At 34.1% G+C, this 21,370-nt stretch overlaps 5 protein-coding genes and 1 long non-coding RNA gene across 9 annotated transcripts in view; 3 read left to right on the forward strand and 3 right to left on the reverse strand.

Annotated features, from left to right (window-relative positions):
* Positions 1 to 2,679, forward strand: part of LOC132913360 (mucin-19-like) — a 32,082-nt gene extending 29,403 nt beyond the window's left edge. For all 3 annotated transcript variants that reach the window (XM_060971647.1, XM_060971645.1, XM_060971646.1), the window contains one exon: positions 1 to 2,679. In XM_060971647.1, the coding sequence (XP_060827630.1) occupies positions 1 to 1,275 (1,275 nt within the window). In that variant the 3' untranslated portion in view covers positions 1,276 to 2,679.
* On the reverse strand, positions 1,287 to 6,715 carry LOC132913375 (uncharacterized). Its single transcript, XR_009659369.1, has 3 exons — positions 6,701 to 6,715; positions 5,311 to 6,080; positions 1,287 to 1,382 (listed from the first exon to the last, which is right to left on the reverse strand). It is a non-coding gene; the product is annotated as an uncharacterized LOC132913375 (long non-coding RNA).
* LOC132913370 (uncharacterized) lies at positions 5,889 to 14,177 on the forward strand. Of its 2 annotated transcripts, none has more exons than XM_060971662.1 (3): positions 5,889 to 6,030; positions 9,866 to 10,028; positions 10,387 to 14,177. In XM_060971662.1, coding segments are annotated over exons 1-3 (486 nt in total). In that variant the 5' UTR covers positions 5,889 to 6,028; the 3' UTR covers positions 10,708 to 14,177. The 2 variants fall into 2 exon arrangements, with proteins under 2 accessions (XP_060827645.1, XP_060827646.1); XM_060971663.1 differs by lacking the exon at positions 5,889 to 6,030 and adding an exon at positions 9,687 to 9,705.
* Positions 12,966 to 21,370, reverse strand: part of LOC132913363 (adenylosuccinate lyase) — a 25,257-nt gene continuing 16,852 nt past the window's right edge. Inside the window, exons 2-6 of the mRNA XM_060971651.1 lie at positions 15,810 to 16,013; positions 15,443 to 15,725; positions 15,195 to 15,346; positions 14,631 to 15,029; positions 12,966 to 14,436 (exon numbers count right to left, since the gene is read on the reverse strand). Of these exons, the coding sequence (XP_060827634.1) occupies positions 14,173 to 14,436; positions 14,631 to 15,029; positions 15,195 to 15,346; positions 15,443 to 15,725; positions 15,810 to 16,013 (1,302 nt within the window). The 3' untranslated portion in view covers positions 12,966 to 14,172. The remainder of the gene's footprint in view (positions 14,437 to 14,630; positions 15,030 to 15,194; positions 15,347 to 15,442; positions 15,726 to 15,809; positions 16,014 to 21,370) is intronic.
* The window catches only part of LOC132913365 (RNA-binding protein 47-like), a 24,496-nt gene continuing 19,415 nt past the window's right edge, over positions 16,290 to 21,370 (reverse strand). The window contains exon 5 of the mRNA XM_060971652.1: positions 16,290 to 16,549. Coding sequence (XP_060827635.1) covers positions 16,485 to 16,549 — 65 coding nt within the window. The 3' untranslated portion in view covers positions 16,290 to 16,484. The remainder of the gene's footprint in view (positions 16,550 to 21,370) is intronic.
* On the forward strand, positions 16,499 to 18,347 carry LOC132913369 (protein snakeskin). Its single transcript, XM_060971661.1, has 4 exons — positions 16,499 to 16,639; positions 17,538 to 17,744; positions 17,911 to 18,030; positions 18,205 to 18,347. The coding sequence occupies exons 1-4, from the start codon at positions 16,589 to 16,591 to the stop codon at positions 18,313 to 18,315; spliced, it is 489 nt and encodes a 162-aa protein (XP_060827644.1). The 5' UTR covers positions 16,499 to 16,588; the 3' UTR covers positions 18,316 to 18,347.

Consider the following 21,370-nt stretch of genomic DNA (forward strand, 5'->3'; position numbering starts at 1 on the left):
ACTCAGTATATACCTGGCGAATCTATTTCGCCAGCCATTGGAGTAACTTACAGAAAACCATTCCCATTACCTGGCGTCACCTATCAACAAGAATTCACACCAGCATCTGTCAAATCGTATACCACTGCTCCATCGGGCATAGGATCAGGTCCCGGCTACAAAGGATCGCCTACGAACATAGCAATTCCCAGAGATGAAGTCGGAAAGCTCGTTACAAATTACAACAGAGGCACTACGAAATATGTTCCAAACCAATACGACGTTTACACAACAGGATCCGCAGCAGGAGTCGATTACTACCAGTCCCAGTCGAAGTTCAAACAGGGTTACGATTCATCGACACCATCCTCGGTTCCTAGAACACAGTCTCCTCTCACAGTGACGACTTACTCCGGAGGATACTCGAAACCATCTTCAGGTATCACGTATCAGACCACTGCCAAGTCTACAGCCGTAGGTAAACCCAAAGTGATTGTGAAGTGGAGCGATCTGCACCCTCTTCTCCTTGGAAAATTAGGAGCAGAGTGTACCTGCAGAGGAGATCCTTTCGCTAATCTCAGAGGTCCTGGCTCCAAGTTGATCAACTCGTCAAAGGGCAAAGTCGACTTGTCTAATTATGACGAGTCGGAGATTTATGTAGATCTTGAGAAGGAAGGATCCTACGAAGATCAAGATTACCAAGTGACCAACTACGAATCGTCTTCGAAACAACCAGTTAAAATCTATAATGAACTTTCGAAAGCTCTAGGAGCTACAAGCATTCAAGTTCAAGAAAAGCCATCGTCCACGTACTTACCAAGCGTCACTCCTTCCGTGGGAATAGGAGGTCGCACTTCGAGCCTTTCAGGTCATGGATTAACTGCCAATTTCAGATCTGGAAAGAGTCTGAGCAACGTTGGATCTCCTATCAACTCGATTGGAGGTGGTAAAGGTTTAGCTTCCACTGTGGACCATTCTGTCATTGGTCCTATTGATGGTTCTGTCAAGAGTTCTACTGACGATTCTGTCGTTAATCCAATCGATCGTTCTGGAGAGTATGAGGATAGTGTATCGGAAGAGATTATCGATGGAGCTACCAATTGCGCCAGACCAGGTCTGTTCAGACACCCTAATTTCTGCAACAAGTTCTATGCCTGCCATTGGGATGAGTGGAAGAAGAAGTTCACGCTTCACACGTTCAACTGCCCCGTGCATTTAACCTTTGACAATGGCGCGGGTGCTTGCAACTGGCCTAGCATGGGCCCCGCTTGTCAAGACAATAACTTGTTAGTTTAGATGGTTCACTGTTGTTGGGGAGGACTTATGGATCTCGCATACCGCGGTCTTCTCGTGACACCTTCATTTTTTAAAAATTGGAGATGGAAATTTGAACGCAGAGAGTTCTTATTATAAAAGTTACTGAAAAATAATTCTATGAATTTTGTAAAATTTTTTATATAATCTTAGATTAATTTGCAACGTTTGAATTTTATACAATCTTTATATATTTATTAGTCTTCTGATGTAATTCTAGATTTCTATTACGTTTTATACAACAACCATTATTTTATAAAGCATCGCAGATTGCAATTATCAGTGTACACACTTTCAGCATTATTTGTAGAATATTAGTCACACAAAAGTAATAACACGAAGTTTAAAAATATTGTTTTAATTTTAAACGTTCAAGTTATGTGGCAAAGCATACAGAGCATGTGAGGTAACATTTAATTATAACGTAGTAACGGTATACGCTCAGTTTCTTTTTAAACTGAAAGACGTGAAACGAGTATAAGAGAATGCTTTTCCCGAGGTAACGAGAATGGAGACAAGGAGGAAGAAAGATCCAAGGCGATCGAGGTACCGCGATGCGAAAGCACACTGTCCAGAGTGAAAGTCAAGCTGCACTCGCCTATTCGAATCGCCCGAAAGAAGTCGATAGTGTGTGCGATTCCATGTCCAAGACGAATTATTGTATATAACGTGCCTTACTCTTCTAAATTTGTAAATAACGACGAATTACCTTTAAAAAGAAGAAGATATGGAAAAAGTTTAAAAAGTTACAGAAAAGAAATTTTATTTAAATATGACGAAAGAAAAATGTGAAAATCTCAAACTGACGAAGCAAGAAATTGGTTCCAAAAAAATGATGAAGACATATTTTCAATCAATTGATATTATCGTTTCTGTTGATCGTCGTTGACCTGTTGCTTTGATCGAATTTTTTTTCTTTTTTTATAATTGTGTCATTGGCGATTTATATTTGTATATATATATATTTTAGATATCGATAACACGATTTGCATAATTGACGTATCCCTTGAATTCGTTCACTTTCTTTTCCAGATTTTTCGTGTTTCCTGTTTAATACAGGGAAGTTAATTTTGAATATTCTTTGCGCACTACTTAAGCTTGCCTTGATTCTGTGTTCATCTCGTTCCTATCTCTATTTACAATCTTTCCTCTTCTTCCCGATGCAATTATTATTTATTTGCCGCTTGTTACTATTGTACTAGAAGTTAAGCGTATATTACGACAAAAATCCTTGAGGCATCAACGATCGTTTCTCTGCGTCGATAAGAATTTCTTTTTATTATCTGTTTTGCACACTTAGGTCGGAGCTTCGATAATCGTGCCATTTTATCGTGGTTGTCTAATGTAATATTATGAACTTAGAATAAATATGATAATTGTACAAAATATGATAGAAAATAATTCCAAACTAAATTTTTCCTGGATTCAACCACTTTCCGGATCTACTTTCCTTTTATCTTTTAACTATTGTTGTATCTATATTCTAATTCGTTACGTTATTAAATAAGAAAAAGAACGCGTTTGTCATTTGTTGATACGGCCTGAGGCTAAACTTTCGTTTGTTCTATATACGAGAGGTGTGGTCACCTTCCACTTAAAAATGAAAACATTCACAGTGACCTTTCGAATGAAATTTTCCATAAAAATTAGTTATATAACAACTTTTAAATGAATTGAATTATCATATTATTTACATTCTTCGTGGCTAATTGCTTTTGCAACTGACAGTCTCGCCATGATCTTATTACACACGTGTAAAAAATTAAACGTGATAATCCTTGATGATGAAACATTTGCAATAATCAAGCACAGCAACGCTATATCCTATAACCTAGGTAGATAGAAAATTGTGTCAACCAGACAGCCATAATTCATACTCAACGAAGGGCATTGAGTAGATAGATAATAACGAATTCTATGCCGGATTATCCTTTCTCTTTTTCTTTGATTAAATTAAGAAAGCCTTTTAAGGAACGTGGGAGGGCAGTAGTCGTGGCAGAAGTGGCTTAATTCGTTCACAAAGTTCAACGTGTGACTCTAATTGATAGTTTCAATAGATGACTCGTTAGCATAGAAAGCAGTTTGCTAAATGAAAAAAGAATGTGGCCATAAAATCCAGTTTCTCTGCGTTAACCGCAATTGATGCGATGATGAACTACGATCACACCTAGTTGCATGATTTTCACCACTTATACCGATTCGCCTTTTCAGTGTTTAATGGCCAGATCAACATCAAATTTCCAGTTTATGAGAGAAATCAACCACGATGGAAATATCTTATGATATACACAAACGATATCTATTTTTCTCCACAATTAATCAGAGAGAATAGCGAGAATTGTGCGATGATTCTGATGTGTAAAATTCTACCACTTATTGTGCGGTTGAGAAATTGAAAGTATAAAATAACTGAATTATAATTTTAAAACAATTATATATATATAATTCAGTTATATATATATATATATATATATGTAAGTAGTTAAATAATTATCGTATCATGTGCGAGCGAATATATCATTCTTCGGAATTATACGAATGTAATATTGTTCTCTTCAGAGATTGATATTCGAGTCGATCTTTGTAACTTTAAAGATGTCCCATTTCCCATAAAAAGAAATGGAGAGTTTGTGGAGGAGGAGGAATGAAAATGGAGGTCAGTGGAAGTAAACTCTGTCTCCAGTGACCCACTGATACATTTCCATCGGTTTCATAAGTGGGTAACGCGGTACACAAACACATTAATTTCATTTTATTCCTTATCTGTGATACAATTGTTTAAGAAATGCAAAAAAATATTCGCCTTTCTTCACAGAGAATTTTTTCGTTTATTAACTTCTTCTATTTCGTCGAATTCAGATTCTTGGTAAATTTAATTTACGTAATAGTAGTGATCAGTACGTGTCAGATAGTGTATTTGTTATATAACAAGTGTCGTTATTGAGAACAAAAGAAAGAAAGTTTTTCAAAAAAGGAAGAAGGAGAGCACGAAATGCTTGTAATTTGTAGAATTTCCCTTAACAACGAGCTCCCATATGAGCTACTAGCTTCGTGATCACCATAATCATAACTTCATGCTTTTGGGTCCTTTCTATGTAATTCATGGATTGCGCAAAACTTGCACATTCTCTCAGAGAAAGAGCAGTTGTTTGACGAGATATGGCGAAGCATAATATTCTTTCGACATATTTGTCAACCACGTAATATTAATGAATTAGCATGACCAATGCTTGTTTATTTCACGATGTCGAGAATTTATAATTTTATTCTTATTTCTGTAAAACTTTAACAATATAACTGCAGCTCTTTGGTAACATTTGTAAAAATTCAAGCAATTTATTAAAAAAAAAAAAAGGAAAGTTATGTGGTTATAAATAACGTAGTTATAAATTCCTGTATTTCTATTCTATTGAGGAATTTATTAATTTCTATCATAGAATGTAGTAAGATTATACGTATGTTTGAAAGCGCTAATGATCGCGACCAAGTTGTTTTAAAGAATCGGGAGTACTTTCAGAAACGTGTAGAACCAGTGTACGCAACGTGGAACCAAGGAATACGTAGTTTGAAAGGAATACATAACTAATAAACGAAATAACGCGAACCGAAAGCCAAAGTGAAAGTTATTTTTAATGACACATAGAAATCGATATATCGTAGGCGCTAGAACTTTATTCTGATGGAAGATTAGCCACGCCAATTTTTGCATAAATTTCCATACAATTTTAAATAGGGAAATGTTTCAAGAATGGTTGTCCAGTGGTATGCAATAAATTATTCGCTAATTGCATAGGCGCATATACAAGAATGGAATTGAATAACCAATGTTCACGGAATTGAAGCACCGATTTACAGTGGCGTCGAGGAAGTGACCGAATTGCTAGAATTCAAACGACGTTACTGTATGTCAGAAGAGAAAATTCATTTCTATTCGCTTTCAGTCTACCTATAGAATTTTCTAAGTAATTAAGAATGAGCAACGAATCTTGTGCATAATTGAGATAATGCATACTAAACAAACGTTACCTCTAAATTGAAATGTCGCTTGCAAGCCCAGGAACATGGTCGACCGAAGAAGAAATTTATTTATTGATTATGTACACCAGTTTGAAACCAAGACTAGTCGAATAACTAGGCACTTTTTTGTATCAAATGTCATCCATTGTATATTTCAGTCCAATAATTTTTATAATAATATAATTACTGTGATAACAGGCGTATGTAAATATTAAAAAATACTGACATTACACTTGATTTAAAAGAAAAAGTTTGGAAATTCTAAGGAACTAAAAATTTTACCATTTCTAATTTTCTAATATTTCTCTCTTTATATTATTTAATATTTTTTTTTAATTAAGGCTAATTACCATAGTAATAAACGCCAGATTTCCATCTCCAGGTCTACTTAACTTCGTATCGGAAAGCTTGCCAAACCGGCCTTCCAGTAATCCGACTGTCACTATCTACGCTCGGTTGTCCCTAACTGAAGTTAGCAGAGAGTGAGAAAGAGAGAGGTGGGGACTTAAGATCGAAGCACTTGACACGAGGAAAAGAAAGGAACGAGACGAGAGAGCACAGATATTGGAGGTGGCGTCAAGACCAAACTGTCCGGGCTCCAAGGTAATATAAAGGCGTACGTCGACTTCACCTGGTTCAACTTACCTGGGACATCGAACAGCTGCGTTGCCCAGCGCGATTGAGAACGTTCGCCACTGCCACACCACTTTCTACCATCATGTGAGTCCCTTTAAGTGCTCGCTTTTTAAACCGCTTCTAGTTCCTTAATACTGTAAAGTTATTAAATTAGAATTTTGTTGGTATTTTTGATCGATTAACAACGTGGATGTTTTCTGAATAATTTATATTCAGTTATTTATACAATTCTGTTTCTAATTGATCAAATAAAGGGATAGTAAGTTTGTAGTTATAGAATTTGAATATGTTGATTAATATACCCTTTTTTTTCTTTTTTTTTTATATTATACTAGTATACCAATGACGAAGGATTTATTAAGAAAACCTAAAACGGACTTTGAAGAAGCTAATTTTTCGATGCGATAAAATTCCTGTAATTTTTAGTTCGATATTCCTTTAACTGTTCTGTAATAAATCTGTTGTTTCAAATGATAAATCTTAGTATTTAATGCTGTTACTTAAATTTGGAATATTTTAAAGTTTAAGCCAAGAATCATTCTTTTGAGTTGTTTGAATATTTAATTTAGGAGCAATCACAAGTTTAAAAAAGTATTTCAATATTTAAGTACTTATTCATATATAATATCCATATATTATCCATATATAGCATTTTTAATTTAATATAAAGATTCGAATAGTCTCGACTGTCTTTAGAAAAATAGTTTATCAAAGTTATAACGCAATAAGACGACAATAATGACGATGAATATACCTTACTCTAGGAATAAGAATAATTTACATGTCGTTAGCGTATTTGATTTCATGCGTCGAAGTCGTATTTCAACCTTTCATATAATGAGATGATTGTTAGTATTTTTCGTTTTCGTTTATTGGAATGAACACTGACACAAGATGAGTGAAGTACGTCAAGAAGATCGTTCCGCATTCAGCCGTACATACATTATCTCATTAATTTATACTCCGTTATAAATGGATCACGTTGCGTATTACATTATGATGTATGCAGATCCGTTACGTAAGATGAGCAACATTACGTCCTAACACGATTTCAAGATTTATATAAATCATAAGTCTTCGTATTGCATTGCATTGCATTGCATTGCATTGCAATTGCAAATACATTTAAACGTTCTGTAGAGAACTTGAGAGAAAAAAGAAATAATAATAAGAAATAATAAAGTAGTTCACCTATAAAATTATGCAAAATATTAGCAACCTAGAACAAGAGTAAGATATAATAGCTAAAAAAATTCTTTTGTAGCAAAATTTAAATACCCAAGTAATTATCTCCTCAATTATCCACACAAGTTCACAGCTGTAGGTATTGTTCAGTCATCATGTTCCCAAACACATAAAAACCTAAATGGTTTCTACGTAAAGAATTGATCGAAATCGTTTCCGCGAACTACAATAAAATTCCGTAACGTAATATCGATGATCACGTAACAATAGTCTGGTACAGTATATTTTCATAAAATGGGCAAAATTGAGCCAGAGAATTGAATATACACGAGCAAATTGTCTTTTCATATAAACTTAGTATGGAATATATTATTAAATTATTTATAAATATAGATTGTTAGTAAACAGATCATTAATTAAATCTTTTATAAAAGTTGAGTTGTATAAATTGATTTCTCTGGTTTCATATAGATTCTTATAGATGCAATGTATTAGCGTAATTGTTAAAATATATCATGAAGTCACGAATTGTCCCGTTTATTGTTATTCCGGTTAACGTGGGCGACAGAAACGTGTCGCACGTGAGATCCTCGCCTTGAAGCCCGTGAAAGTGAAAGGATTTCTGATTTTATCTTGCACAAGTAAATGCGATTCAGGGGTTAAAAGTGCATTTCGATCGTTATGTACGCTCTAAACCATGCAATTTATTTTTATCCTTTATCTAGACTTACTATTAACGTGTTCGAACTAATTGAGAAATACTCCAGTATTACTTTCCAATTATGATAACTCAGATAACGAATTGTTTTTATTTGCATACTAATTAATACGAAACATTATTCTTAAAAAGTCGTTTTTTTGGTACAAGTCTTCATGTTTGTTAGTCTTGTGATCTCGGTAACTTAACAAAGTTAAAATGTTACTAATTAAACCTCAGCTATAGACATTCGTATCCGAGACATGACTAAATTTATATTTTAGGAACTTTGGAAAAAGGAGTCTTAATAACAAGTATTTAATATTGAATTTTACTTCTATAAAACAGTGATTTAATAATTCAATGAAAAAAATCGCCAAATAGTCTGAGACATTATACGTCTATAGTAATGACAAAAATACAGGTGTCTTTAGTTGGATGAAAAATTAAAATTTCGTGCTTAAATGGAGGATAATGAATATTTAAATGATGAATATTTAGAGCAGTCCAGACTATTGAAAATCAAACAAGAAACGATAGAACAGAAGAAAATTGAAGATAATGTTGATGTAACAAAACTGCAAAACGCGACTTTCTCTCGATACAAAGTAGAAAGTTCAATGCGATTGGCGTGGTAGATTGCGCTTGACAAAATGAATGTTTCTTTTTGCTTTCGTCGCACGAGTTATGCGATTAATAGAGCGAGACCAGAAGCCGTGGTAAATTTTCCGCTCCATTTAATAAATCACCATCATATAAAATTACCATACGCTAACATAACAATAATCTATTTTCCACTCTTCATTAGAATTCTAATATAAACTACCTGAATAAATTGTGTGCTTAAAAAATTCTGACCTGATTAACATTCTACGAACGTTGCTTTTGTCTCTGATATTATTCAATATCAAGAGTCTAATAAATCCCATTCAACTTTGTTTGCTCCAAATATGAGTTCTCAGGATTTCGCTGGGAATATCTGGTGCAAGGCAGAAAGTAACGATTTCACTAAAGAGATAACTGAAACCGGTACGTCCGAAAACGAAAGCAGTCAGAGATAGGGAATGATCAAGTGAAATAAGAATAAAAAAAGAAAAATGGAAAAGGTGAAAAAGGTGAAGCGAGCGGAGAAGTAGCCGTGAGCAGTGAAAGTCACAAATCGGGTTGAACTTTGCCGAGAATGGTCAGGCTGGTTATTTAATGCGAGCCAAACGAAAAAAAAAAAAAAAAAAAGAAAACAAACGAGACGAAATTATAAAAATCCTCGAACGCCCACTTGAACTCTTACGCAAGAACGAGTCGTTGGTTTATTTTTCTACTGTAGCGATATTAGTGCGCGACTTCCATAATTACTTTTCAGCTTCCCTTTCTTTCAACTTGAATGTTTTCATGAAATATTCCGAATAATTCGATGAGATTCGAAGATGTCAATGTTCAAAGATACTAATTTTTTCAATTTTGTTTAATCTCTTCTTTGATGACTCTATGTCTAATCTAGTTTATGTAACTGGATAATCAATGGAAAATTTTAATAGTCTACATCATTATACATAGCAATTAGCTACAATGAGTTACTAACATACGTTTTATCAATTAAATAGATCCTTCCACTGCATTGAAATAATTAATTCGTATTTTTTTAACAAACAATGATTTCTTAGTCTACTTATTTTCTTATACCTTCGAGTTTTTATTATTATCAACGTTACGCGGTATTGAATTTGTTATAATGAGTGAGTCATAAATAGATAACGTTTTTACTGCATTCGTTACGAACTACGAAAGTTCCCATTTCTTTGGCCTGTCTTGGTCGCAATTCCTATCTCATACTTATTGTTAGACATTACTATATTACATATCATATATCCTCTTCCTTAGTGAGTCATAAATAATTATCTATAATTGCATTGAATGCATTGAAACACGGCGAAGAATTGTCATTAGTCTACAAGCTGTTCATGGATATGGAAAATAAAATGTAATTGGGTCACGACGTTAATGCGGACACTTATAATTTTATAAAAAATTCTGTTGTAGGGTGGTGTGGTTGGTGATGTTCCTAGCAGTATCCATCCTGACGGAGGCAGCCATACCGGATCCACCAACTTCCGGTATCACGACCGTCGGCTCGTTAAAAATAGGAACAGCTGCTGATTGTTCTGGTGTTGTTGCTTTCTCGGCTACCCAGGCTTCTGTCGATGTGAGTCTAATTTTTAAACGAGTTTCAAATAAAAATACGGTCTGGATATTTCAACGCAATAAATATAGAAATATTCGTAGAATCTTAAATGACAGCAGAATTAACTGAACTATTTGGAGAACTTCAATGGAATGTTGAAACAACATTCATCTAAATTAAAATGAAATTTCGTAGTTTCTAATTTACATAATAACTTGTGTCAATATACACTTGTCAACTTATCACTGTGTCAACATTTATACTTGAGTTATAGCAATTTGAACGAAAAATTAAAAGCTGTCGCAAATTATTCACAATGTTTATAAAATGTAATAACGTTTAAAGACAGTAATTCTTGAAATATTATCTCATCCATTAGCATGCCAAAGTCGTATTCGCCGAGACATTGGTCGACAAAGGCGTGGGTTACGTCGCCCAAACAGGAATTTTCATCACTCATTGCCCGGGCTTGTATCAGTTCAGCTTCGCCGGATATGGCAGCACCGACCTTCGGCTCACTCTGAAAAAGAAACTGAATAATTCCGATAGCTGGAGACCCGTGGTCAGCACTGGTGCAGGAGGTGGTGCTAATTTGGTCTTATTGGACGTCGAAGCTGGAGATCATCTCGCTGTTTTCGTCGATGCAGGAAAAATATCGGATGGCGTCACGTTCTCCGGATACCGAATAGCCAAAAAATAATCGACCAGAATTCAGATAATTCAACCATGAAACAATAATCGTTTCCTTAAGTAGACAATTTGAAAAGTTCGGAATTATCGATATGAATCCAGTCAAGACGAAACTGGACCAAATTTTTGACAAATCAATGGCAAATTATACGACGACGTGGAACTGTTCATCCAAAAGCTTCGACAATCAGCAGATAAATTGAAATACTCCGAAGTTAATTATTAATATCTTTGGAAGAATTTGAAATGGATCTGATACTAAAAAGTACAAAATCGAGACTCGTAGTCTTTGATGAATTGGAACTAAAAGTTTGAATTCGTTACCCTGAATGAGCTTTTCTAAATGATGAAATTTTGGATTTGACGACGTTCCTAATTGGGAAACGTTCAATCAGAGCGATTTTAATCTTCTCCATGAACTTAACGCTCTGTGATAGCTCTTTCTCTACGTCTCTATTATTCGAGGTCTCGCAATTTTACTGATCTCCTACTTTAAACATTTAAGATCGCATCGGCACGGATCATTAAAATTGCAAGGCTGACAAACTCAATTGGTACACTATCTTCGACATTCCTTTCTTCTGTATCTTTTTCTCCTCATTCTTTTCTTCACCTTTTTTTGAACTTTTCTTCGCTTTGTCTATCTCTATCCTATTCTTTGATACGAATTTCTTTTCGAATTGCACACTCTGTTTCTCACTTTAATTAACACTTCTCTCTTTTCTTCTGTAGAAACGATCTTTCTATCCTGACGCTACGATCCGATACTCTATTTCCATTTCATTTTCTTCGTGATCCTGTTTTTGTCTCTTTTCTTTAGCATGCTACTGCTCTAAATTTTTAATTTCTTTCTTTCTTTCTTTACCAAACTATTCTATCTTTATTTTCATATTTTTCTCAAGTACCTGTCAGTATTACAAAGTCAAAATTTGTTGATCTTGCCATAAATTGCTTTCCGTTTATTTCTTACGATATAGATAAAGCTACTTCTTCTTGTTTTCTGTCTGAAATCTATCCTGCCTCGCATATCTCTTCTCGTATATGTTTTACTTTCTCTTACAATGCTGCAATTATAAATAGTAGATTATTATAACTAGTCCCTGCTCTCTTTGAAATTTTACTCTTTTAATGACGGTCTTTCTCTGCAATTTTCATATCTCTTTTCTGTTTCCCTACTGTACTATCCCCGCTGTATTTCAGTTAGTAATTTTATCCCTTTTTACGTAAACTCCAGAATACTGAAGTACCTGAAATTTAATAAATTATAGCACTTTACCATGTTTCCTGGGTGCTACTTTATTTTTCTCCAATTTCTCTGATGATTTATTTTTGTAAAATATATCTATTTTCGTACTATCACTATTTTTATCTCCTTCTGTAATCGTATTGTCTTAGAGTTATTTCCATTCTCTCCTTGTAGCCTCGTTCTGCTCTGTTCTCTCTGTATGCCTTTACTTTTTTCCGTGTATCTTATTTCGTTGTACTCTAATATAAAAATTGTTTTCCTAATTATGTTCTTTCTTTTGTTTTCTACTCTGATCTATTAAGTTTGTGACATATTCTATTTTTATTACATGTTATTTAATTTCTTTTTCAATTCTATATCTTTCTAAGTTCTATCAGCTTCCAACATTGTCTTCTCAGTTTCTTCTGTCTTTTCTCCTCTTTCTGAAGTTATTTTCTTATATTGAATACTATTATACTTCACTATATATCTTTTTTTTCTATTTAAAAGTTTAACTACTTTCTCTTTTTGTCACTCTTTGGAAATATTAGTTTTATCCTTTCTTATCTTTCTTCTTCTATGTCGCTATTTCTTCGGCATCAGCTTGAACTTTTCACAAAATCGTATTTTGTATTTTCTCTGTTTATTGTATATTTGATACTTTTCTTTTCTGAATTCTGTTTTCTTCTCTACTTTTTTTCAACTTTGTAAATATCTCTTGAAACTTTCGGTCTGCCTATTTTTCGTCTATTTATCTGTTTACTATACTTATACAACTTCTTTTGGTATCTTCTGTTTTTTTCTCTTCAAACTTTTCTTTACCCCAAACTATAAATTTTCTTAGAAATTTAACAACCCTACTGTTTATACGAAAAATCGAATAAAATTCTCTTGTCTTTTTCCTTTTCTTAAAAAAAAACTCTACTTTTATTTCAGCTTCTCTTCTCTATCACTTTCCAATTCTTTATTCTGCTTTCTTCTATTCTTCAATTTCATCTTTTCAATTTCAACCCTCTACTTTCCTATATTTAAACCTTTCTTTATCAAATTTTCACTTTTTCAAGATTTCCCTTTCTTCCACTTCTCTCTTCTTTCATTTACTTTTATCTACATTTCTCTCTATTCTATCTGTCTGAGAAACTACAGTGAACTTCGCGCCTAAGCTTACACATAGCTGAATTTCACAAGTTGGAAGAATAATCTAAGTATCCTACAAAAGCATGACAAAAGAAAAATGAACGCGTAAAAGCGAAAGTGCACAGGCCGTGTCACTTTCGACCAGGAAACCGCGTTTCCTCTTGTCTTCTCTCACTTCTAGTCTAGTCTTCCCACCTATCGTTACCTGGATCTATCATAAAGTAAAAAAAGCTATATACGAGAGAACAATGCGTAATTCTCCTAATGCTGTGATTCTCAAGTGCTATAGTCGTTTATGCGAAATCCAAGCTATGTAATATACACGTTACCAATGTTGTACTTTCCACTCTGCTATATCTTTTTGCCCTATATTTTGCGATTAAAACAGTCAATTATGTCCCGTTTCAGGGTAAAGCTACTTTTAGCCTCTCTTGTAAAGTATAACAGTTGTTTAGTCGACTTTAATCACCTGCATCTAGTATTATTTCAGATATGTTATCTGAAGAGAAAGAAATAATTTTATTAAGATTCTTAAATGTAGATTGGAAAAGTGAATCGGTGATTAAGCAACTGTTATTCGTTATGTTTCAACTATCTGTTTACAATAAACGATCGGTCTCTATGTTTCTGCCTTTCTTTTTATACTCTACTGTACCTATTCTCTTCACCTGTTTTCACAACTTTATCTTTCTATCTCTTATTCTGTCCTATTTCTTCCATCTAAATGTAAATATGAAAATTAGTATTTCTTTTAAAAAGTCTGTATTTCCTCGTATTTCTTTGATTTGTCTATTCCATCTTCACTTGCTATCACAGCAGTTACGTTGGCGAGAAGTTTCTAACTTTTCATTCGAGTCTCAGAAGAAAAATCGGGTTGTCTTAACGAGAGAAAAACATTGAACGTGGAAAAAACGCGCGCGTAGCTGCGAAACAGTGCACTTTACGTTTCTTCTGTTTTATTCAGTTCTAATCTCTGTAAACTTTACAATACTAACAAACGTAAAAATAACAGACAACATTTGACGAAATTTTTTATAAAATATTTATAAAACATCACGAACTTCTTTAGAAACCTTCCTTCCTTAGAGAATAAAAAATCCTATTTTTGTTGGGTCAAATGTTAAGTTCCACCTTTCCGCCTAAAATCCCTTTGTAATTCTTGAGCACAGGATTGACTTCTTCTTCTAAAAATTCGATGACCTGTTGAGGTGCTCTACCAACGAACGTACGCGGATCCAAAAGATTATCCAATTGATTAAGGATCGGGGCAAAATACGGATCTTTCTTGATCCTGTCCACTAGATCGTTGTTTTTGCCGTGTTGCTTCACCTGTGCACCAGCTTCCTGAGACAGCACTCTTATTTTCTCGTGGCAAACCTGTCACGGAAAGGCAATATTAATTTATTGGATTAAAGAAAATGTTCTTAAAAAAATATTCTCCTTTTTTACTTGTGGTTTCTTGTTTTAGAACTCCACTAAAGTCAGATTTTTCAAGCGTAGAAAAAGGTAAGTGTTCTTATATAAAATACAATTTTGTTTCTGTTATGAGCGTACAATAACATAAATCTTACTTGTCTATCGCCTCCTGCTTTTACCATAGCCATTATTATATTTTCCGCAGTCATGAAAGGCAATTCTTGTGCGATATGGCTGGCAATAACTTTGGGGTAAACGATCATGCCTTCCGTAATATTTTGAAGAGTCATTATGATCACATCCGCTGACAAGAACGCCTCGGACAAAGTAATTCTTCGATTAGCAGAATCATCGAGCGTTCTTTCCATCCATTGACTGGCTGCCGTTTGTAGAGCGTTATTGGCCAAAGTCATCAAGTGTCTTGCTATACTACAACACCTCTCTGAACGCATTGGGTTCCTTTTGTACGGCATTGCACTTGATCCAATTTGAGTGCTTTCGAACGGTTCCTCGACTTCTTTCATGTTTGCCAGTAATCGAATATCACTACAGATCTGTGGAACAGAAATTAATAAAGCAAATCTTTAAAGGAAGTCTTGCATTATGTTTTTATTTTATTACTATCTTCCTATTTGTTTCGTTAAATAATTTCATTTGGATTTTTACCAAATAAATATTGGACAGCTTATTTCTTTTTTTAGAAAAGGTAGTTTATTGACCTTGTGGACAGTAGAACCTAAAGAACTTAGAGCATTTAAGCATTCTACGTCGACTTTTCTGCTGTATGTTTGTCCTGTTACAAGATAGTGTTTATCGAATCCAGCCATTTTAGTTACCAGTTGATCTAACTGCTTCACTTTCTTATCATCACCTGTGGAAACGAACCAAAGGCGAAAGTAGAATATTTTTTAATATATATTATATTATATGCTAATTATATTTTTTATTATTTAAGATACACACTCACCATTAAATAATTGAAGGAACGAAGCTTGAGTGCCAGTTGTGCCTTTCACTCCGCGAAACTTCAAATCGTCTCTAGCTCGACGAAGAGCTCTCTCATCCATCAGAAGATCATGAAGCCACAGCGTAGCTCGTTTACCAACGGTCGTAAGTTGTGCTGGTTGAAGATGAGTGAATCCCAAAGTCGGTAAATCCCGATGTTCCATGGCGAACTTCGCTAGACGGGACAAGACGGTCGCCAATTTCGGCAGAAGAATGTCGAAACCTTGACGAATAATTATTAAATCCTTCGAAAATCAATACAATTACCATGAATAGGGTATTTTACATGAATGATGCGTATTCATTACAGGAAATGATATTAATATTACCGTGTTGTCACCGACGTAGCAACTAGTTGCACCTAAATGGATTATTGGAGCAGCTTTTGGACATTGGTTTCCAAAAATGTGAACGTGAGCCATTACATCGTGTCTGGTGGCTTTCTCTTCCTCTGCAGCAGCTTTGAAGTCTATATCGTTCACGTGAGCCTCCATTTCCGCGATTTGCTCCGGGGTGATAGCTAGGCCCAGCTCCTAAAATAAATATTGAACATTAGAAATATTTAATAAAAAGACTTTACGAAAGACTATATAAATCAGAAATGAAAATTTGTAAATTTCAAGCTTGATACGATGGTGGATGCTAATTAGCGTCTAATCACTAATTTCTTTTTAGAAAGTACATTCGCATAAGGATCTACGTATTTTATGATATATCTTCACACTGTTTCTTCAGATAAAATTGAACTTTTAAAACTAAGTTATATTCAAGTCAATTTTGTAATTATGTTCAATGGAGGACTTTTAAGATAATTAGATCAATAGCGCTTAAAAGAATGGTCAGGGATAAGAATACAATAACGCTTCACAATAATTTCATTGAATTAATCGTATGAAAACAAGCATTAGGAAAATAAAATAACAATAAATGTTATATTTCGAGGTATATTATCGTTCGTTTTCTACTGGTCTTATCCCTCTGTCGACGTACGCTGTATCATCTGATTAGATAAAGAGGGCTTGGTACCGCGTCGAAAACAACCAGCACGCTTTTATTTCAACTAGTTCACCTGTTCCAAGCGTGAAGAGTTCATACAGAAAAAGTAATCATGGTGTCTTTAGAAACTATTGCGGGTATAACGATAAAAGTGCTTAAACTGGTGAGGAGAATTCTTCTATTGTTCCCTTTATTATCTAATTATATTTTATTATACGCATATTTATATCAAAATGAAGCGTGCCGAGTCAATAATTCGGGAACATACAACGGGTAGTGAAATTGTGATTCTAAAAATGAAGTTGTGTGCCGAATAATTAAGATGATATTCTGATCAAAATTTTGTGATTTTTTGTTGAAAAATTGAAATTCTTCATTTGGTTTACAATTTATTAAAGTTACGACAAAATATAAACAGTATAATACATTTTCGATATATTTTTTAGAACGAAATTACGTCAATTGAATGGCGCTCTCGTTTCGAGCAGCAATAGAAATATTTTTCACCTAAAGGTGCCTTGCAACAATAGTACGCGAACATATTATCGCGAAATCACGATTAATGGGGAGTTGGTTCTTATTTACGAAAAAATTGCGGCAATTTCACAGACGTTTGTCACATGAATTGTGCGTCGAATCTGATTAATAATGCCTGGTCCATCAATTAACGTTAGGTTCCTACGTTGATAAATCATTGTAACTAGACTCATTCAAGAAACATTTGTACATAATTGTATGATTCATTTCAGTTATCGATGTACGATAAGGATATTTGTAAAGCGATACCATATTACGGTATCGTGGTATCAGAGTACTATTATTTTACTAGAGTTAATTCCTCATGAGCAGCTAATAAAAAGAGACTAAAATATCAAAGAATTAAGAAATTCTGTTATTTTTATACACGTGCACATTACAATTTTCAAATATGTATCACGTTGTATTAAACAGATCTTCACGAATTGTAATTTGTTGTTGCAAGTCAAATCGATCTTAGATATAAAACTATTTTATTTGTTAAAGTATATATGTCTTGTTTAGGTTATTGATTGTCCTTTCAGATTATTAATCTCATAATCCTGATCCTGTATCGAACAGGATATCAAGGAGAATTCCTGGGTGTCGGAGGAACATGGAACTTGAACGAAGATAAAAATCCGGACGCAGAAATCGTTGCGTCTGGAGTCTTAGTGGGATTTTTCATATACACCAGCGTTGTTCTAATTACTTATTGCTTTGGCAACTCGTCTCACAAAAAGACACTTGTTGTAAGATCATTTTCGCTCCGATTACAACTTTATATTTAGCTTATTTATTTTAGAATAAAAATCTATTACACGCGGGATCTATAAATAATTCAGATTAAGATCTATAAATAATAATTATTGGAAGATATGAAATTGTTTGACATTAATGGAAAATATTGACTTTTAGGAAATTATAATGAACTTCGTTGGAACCTTCATGTTCATCGCTGTAGGTGGAACAGCACTCCATTACTGGCACGGATATCAATCAGAAAATAAATTCGATACGATTGTCCAGGAACGACAGGTAACCTTTAATAATCTAATTACCAACTATTAATTAAACAACGATGAACTTTATGAAACATATCTGTCTTCATCGATTCTTTATTGTAATTTTACACAATAGATATTATTTATTTGATTTAAGTGTTTCAATGTACCTTGCCATTGTATTGACACAGAATAAAAATCTTTTTAGGTCGGCCTAGCTGTTGGATCGTTGTGCGTTATCGAGGGTGCAGCGTATCTCGTCGATCTAATATTAAGCGTTCTACATTTTGCGAAAAGTCACGACGAATATTTAGAATAAAGTCACATTTCACGTAACATATAAAATAGTAATCTCGCCACATTTTTTTCCAAACGATGTCATAACAGAAAAATAATCAAATCCTCCGACGTTTGAAATAAAAGTTCAGTATGTGTCTGTCATGCGCACAATATCAAAATAATTTATCTAAGAAAAAAAGAGGATTAAAGTTAAAGTAAATCGTTGTTAAATTAAAGATTAGATTACATTTTTTATAATTACAATTATGATTAAAATTTTGTACTTGAATTATCGACAAGATATATTACTATATATAGAATCTATATTATATCTGTCTATATTATAGATAGAAATGTAGAAAATAGTTCTTTATTTTTATATAATGTCGCTACAATCTTGTCAGTAATTTCGTTTCATCATTTATACGACAATTTAATATATCTATTTTAACGAATTTTCCAAGTTGGTTGTTTCAAATCTTTTCTCGTAAATGTACGTATATTCCTTAGAAATTTAAGAAAAGAATTCTATTCAACGAAAGAGATTAAAAGAGTAACTTTCGAAAGTTCCACAATATATGTCCACGGTTTGATGATATGAATGAAGTAACTTATCCGGAGAAAAATTATTCGCAGACAATTCAATACATATCTCGATATTAAGATCGATTACTTTCATCGAATTTTGAAGCGTCCAATGATTAGTTTATTCTATGCTTTAGTAAACATGCCTCTTACTCAAGTACGTAGAATTTTCAAAGATTTCAGTTTTCTTTTGAAAGTACACGAAATGGTAATACTAATTTTCATCGAAGAGATTGCGAATACAAATCGAAATCGAAACAACAGTTTCTTGACCGTTTAGATCATAGCTGGTGTTTGCATCCACGAGCTGTTAAAGCGCAAGGAATTCACGACACCAAGATGGTTGTGGGTCATTTACTGCATTGACGCGTCCACGTACTTTATCATCTATTTTTCAATCGCAATGACTCACGTTTTTGAAAAACCACGCAGATTGCCAGTTAGTTGCACATGACCTTTCTTAACAACGTAAACTTTCTTAATAACGTAATTGAATTACGGAAATTTGAGGAAGTATAATATTTAGAATTCTAAGTAATAAGCTCGAGATGTAATTAGACACAGAATCCGATATTAGACGTGTATTTATTTCTCAACGAATATATAACGCCTCGCGCGATCTTTTCTCGTTTATATTTTCCTATATTTATTTATAGGAATTCACTCTTTTTTCGCTCGGAGTGATATTCCATTTCATAGGTGGCACAGCAGCTCTGGTGAGGTCAAATCACGAAAATTACACGAGGACCGACATTCCACAAAACGAATTAAAGATTGGCTTGCTGTTAATGGGTGTATATTCTTTTCGCAATTTTCCTTACCACTATCGCTAGGAAAATCTGTACAATTTCGTACTTTTCAGGTAATTTCGTCATACTATTTTGCGAAGCCGCTTATATAGGCTATACAGAATATACAAAAATGAAACAATCTCCTCGAAATGGTTCTCCTAGGAATGTTGAAACGTAGAACGACAGTTAAGGAATAAATATTTTCTATCAACACGTAAATTCTGTTTCATTCGAAATGAATAAATTTAAACTTAAAATATGTTCGTCAGTCACATGCTCCGATTTGCATCGCGCGATTCGGTCGAAAAAGAAAGGTCGATTGTTCGAGCGCTGAAACTTCCGACACGTTCGATCGGAGAACATATTTTAAAACAAAATATCGTCGTAAATTTATTATCGATCGGAAGGTTTTGTAAATATCGTGATTTGGATAAAAGAATAATTCTCGAGAAAAATGGACAACATAGCGGTGCATATTAACAACTTCACAATAAACGCATGGGTTCTCGAAAAGAAGTTGCTGGTTTGGAGAACATTGGCCATGGTACGATTTTAAATACACAATTTCACAATGTTTGGTTAAGATAAAAATACAATGAAAATTCGAAGGTTCGTTTCTATCAGTAAAAGCCTTCTACTTTTATAGTCTGCTTGCATAATAGGCAGTGTAGTGTACTTGCGACCATTGGAGCCATATCTCGAGGTTCCAATTTTCGGGGTTTTAGTACCTACCTTTATAACAGGCTACATGCTTGTGCATTCGTCAGATATCGTACTCCTGGTGATGGACAAAGACTATATATATCTCGTGAGTAAGTGAAAGGCGAAGTATAATCTATTAACTGGTCGAAGACGAGAGTAAACGTTTGTATAAAAATTTACAACTGTTTAGGAAACGTGGCTCACTGTAATTGGCGCGATCGGAAGTCTAATTTGTGGCATTTACCAGTTTTACAAGTGGGTCGAGTGGATGATCAATCCTTCCCCGAATCCTGACGGAGACTACGAGTACGTTTGCGTTCGCTTTCTATGGAAATTCGTAAAATTAAAAGCATAGACCCACCTGATTCGAATGAGAGATGTTTGAATTTCTTTCTAAGTTTCGAAACTAAAGGGTTTGGGACTGTCAAATAAAATTCGAATTATTTCAGTATTCCCGAATTAGTGCTGGCCTTAGCTCTCATTTTCCATTTTACCTGTTTATGTGCCGTAATCGTTCACCGTGTTCTTGAAATATATCCAACTCGTGTGAATCGCAGAGAACCATAACGTCTTAAAAGAACCCAAATTGCAAGTAATATAAAATTTGTCTCCGCGTTTATAAAATTTGTTCGTCTGAAATAACGTATAAGATAGTAAAATAGTCTTCCAGGAAACAATGAAGAACTTCTCCTACAGCGAATATCAAGAATATTTAAAAACAATGAATGGAAGGCGAGAATAATGAGTCACAAACGAAGACATCGCGGACTTTTGTATAATGTCACGAATATGTAGCAAGCCGAGTGAAGTTAAAGAAGGGTTGCAACAGCGAACATGACATGCATCAATTAGTCTACTTGACCCGGTAATCATCGTGAATGACCGGTACAATCGTACACCCACGGTCCGGATACATAATCGCGTTAATTATCAATACTTCTGGTAATTTAACTTCTCAAAGCGAAACCCGAGTGATGTTAGAAAATGCGAAACTAAATTGAAATTAAAAAGAAGAAA

The sequence above is a fragment of the Bombus pascuorum genome, chromosome 13, assembly GCF_905332965.1.
Source record: "Bombus pascuorum chromosome 13, iyBomPasc1.1, whole genome shotgun sequence".
NCBI classification, from domain to species: Eukaryota; Metazoa; Arthropoda; class Insecta; order Hymenoptera; family Apidae; genus Bombus; species Bombus pascuorum.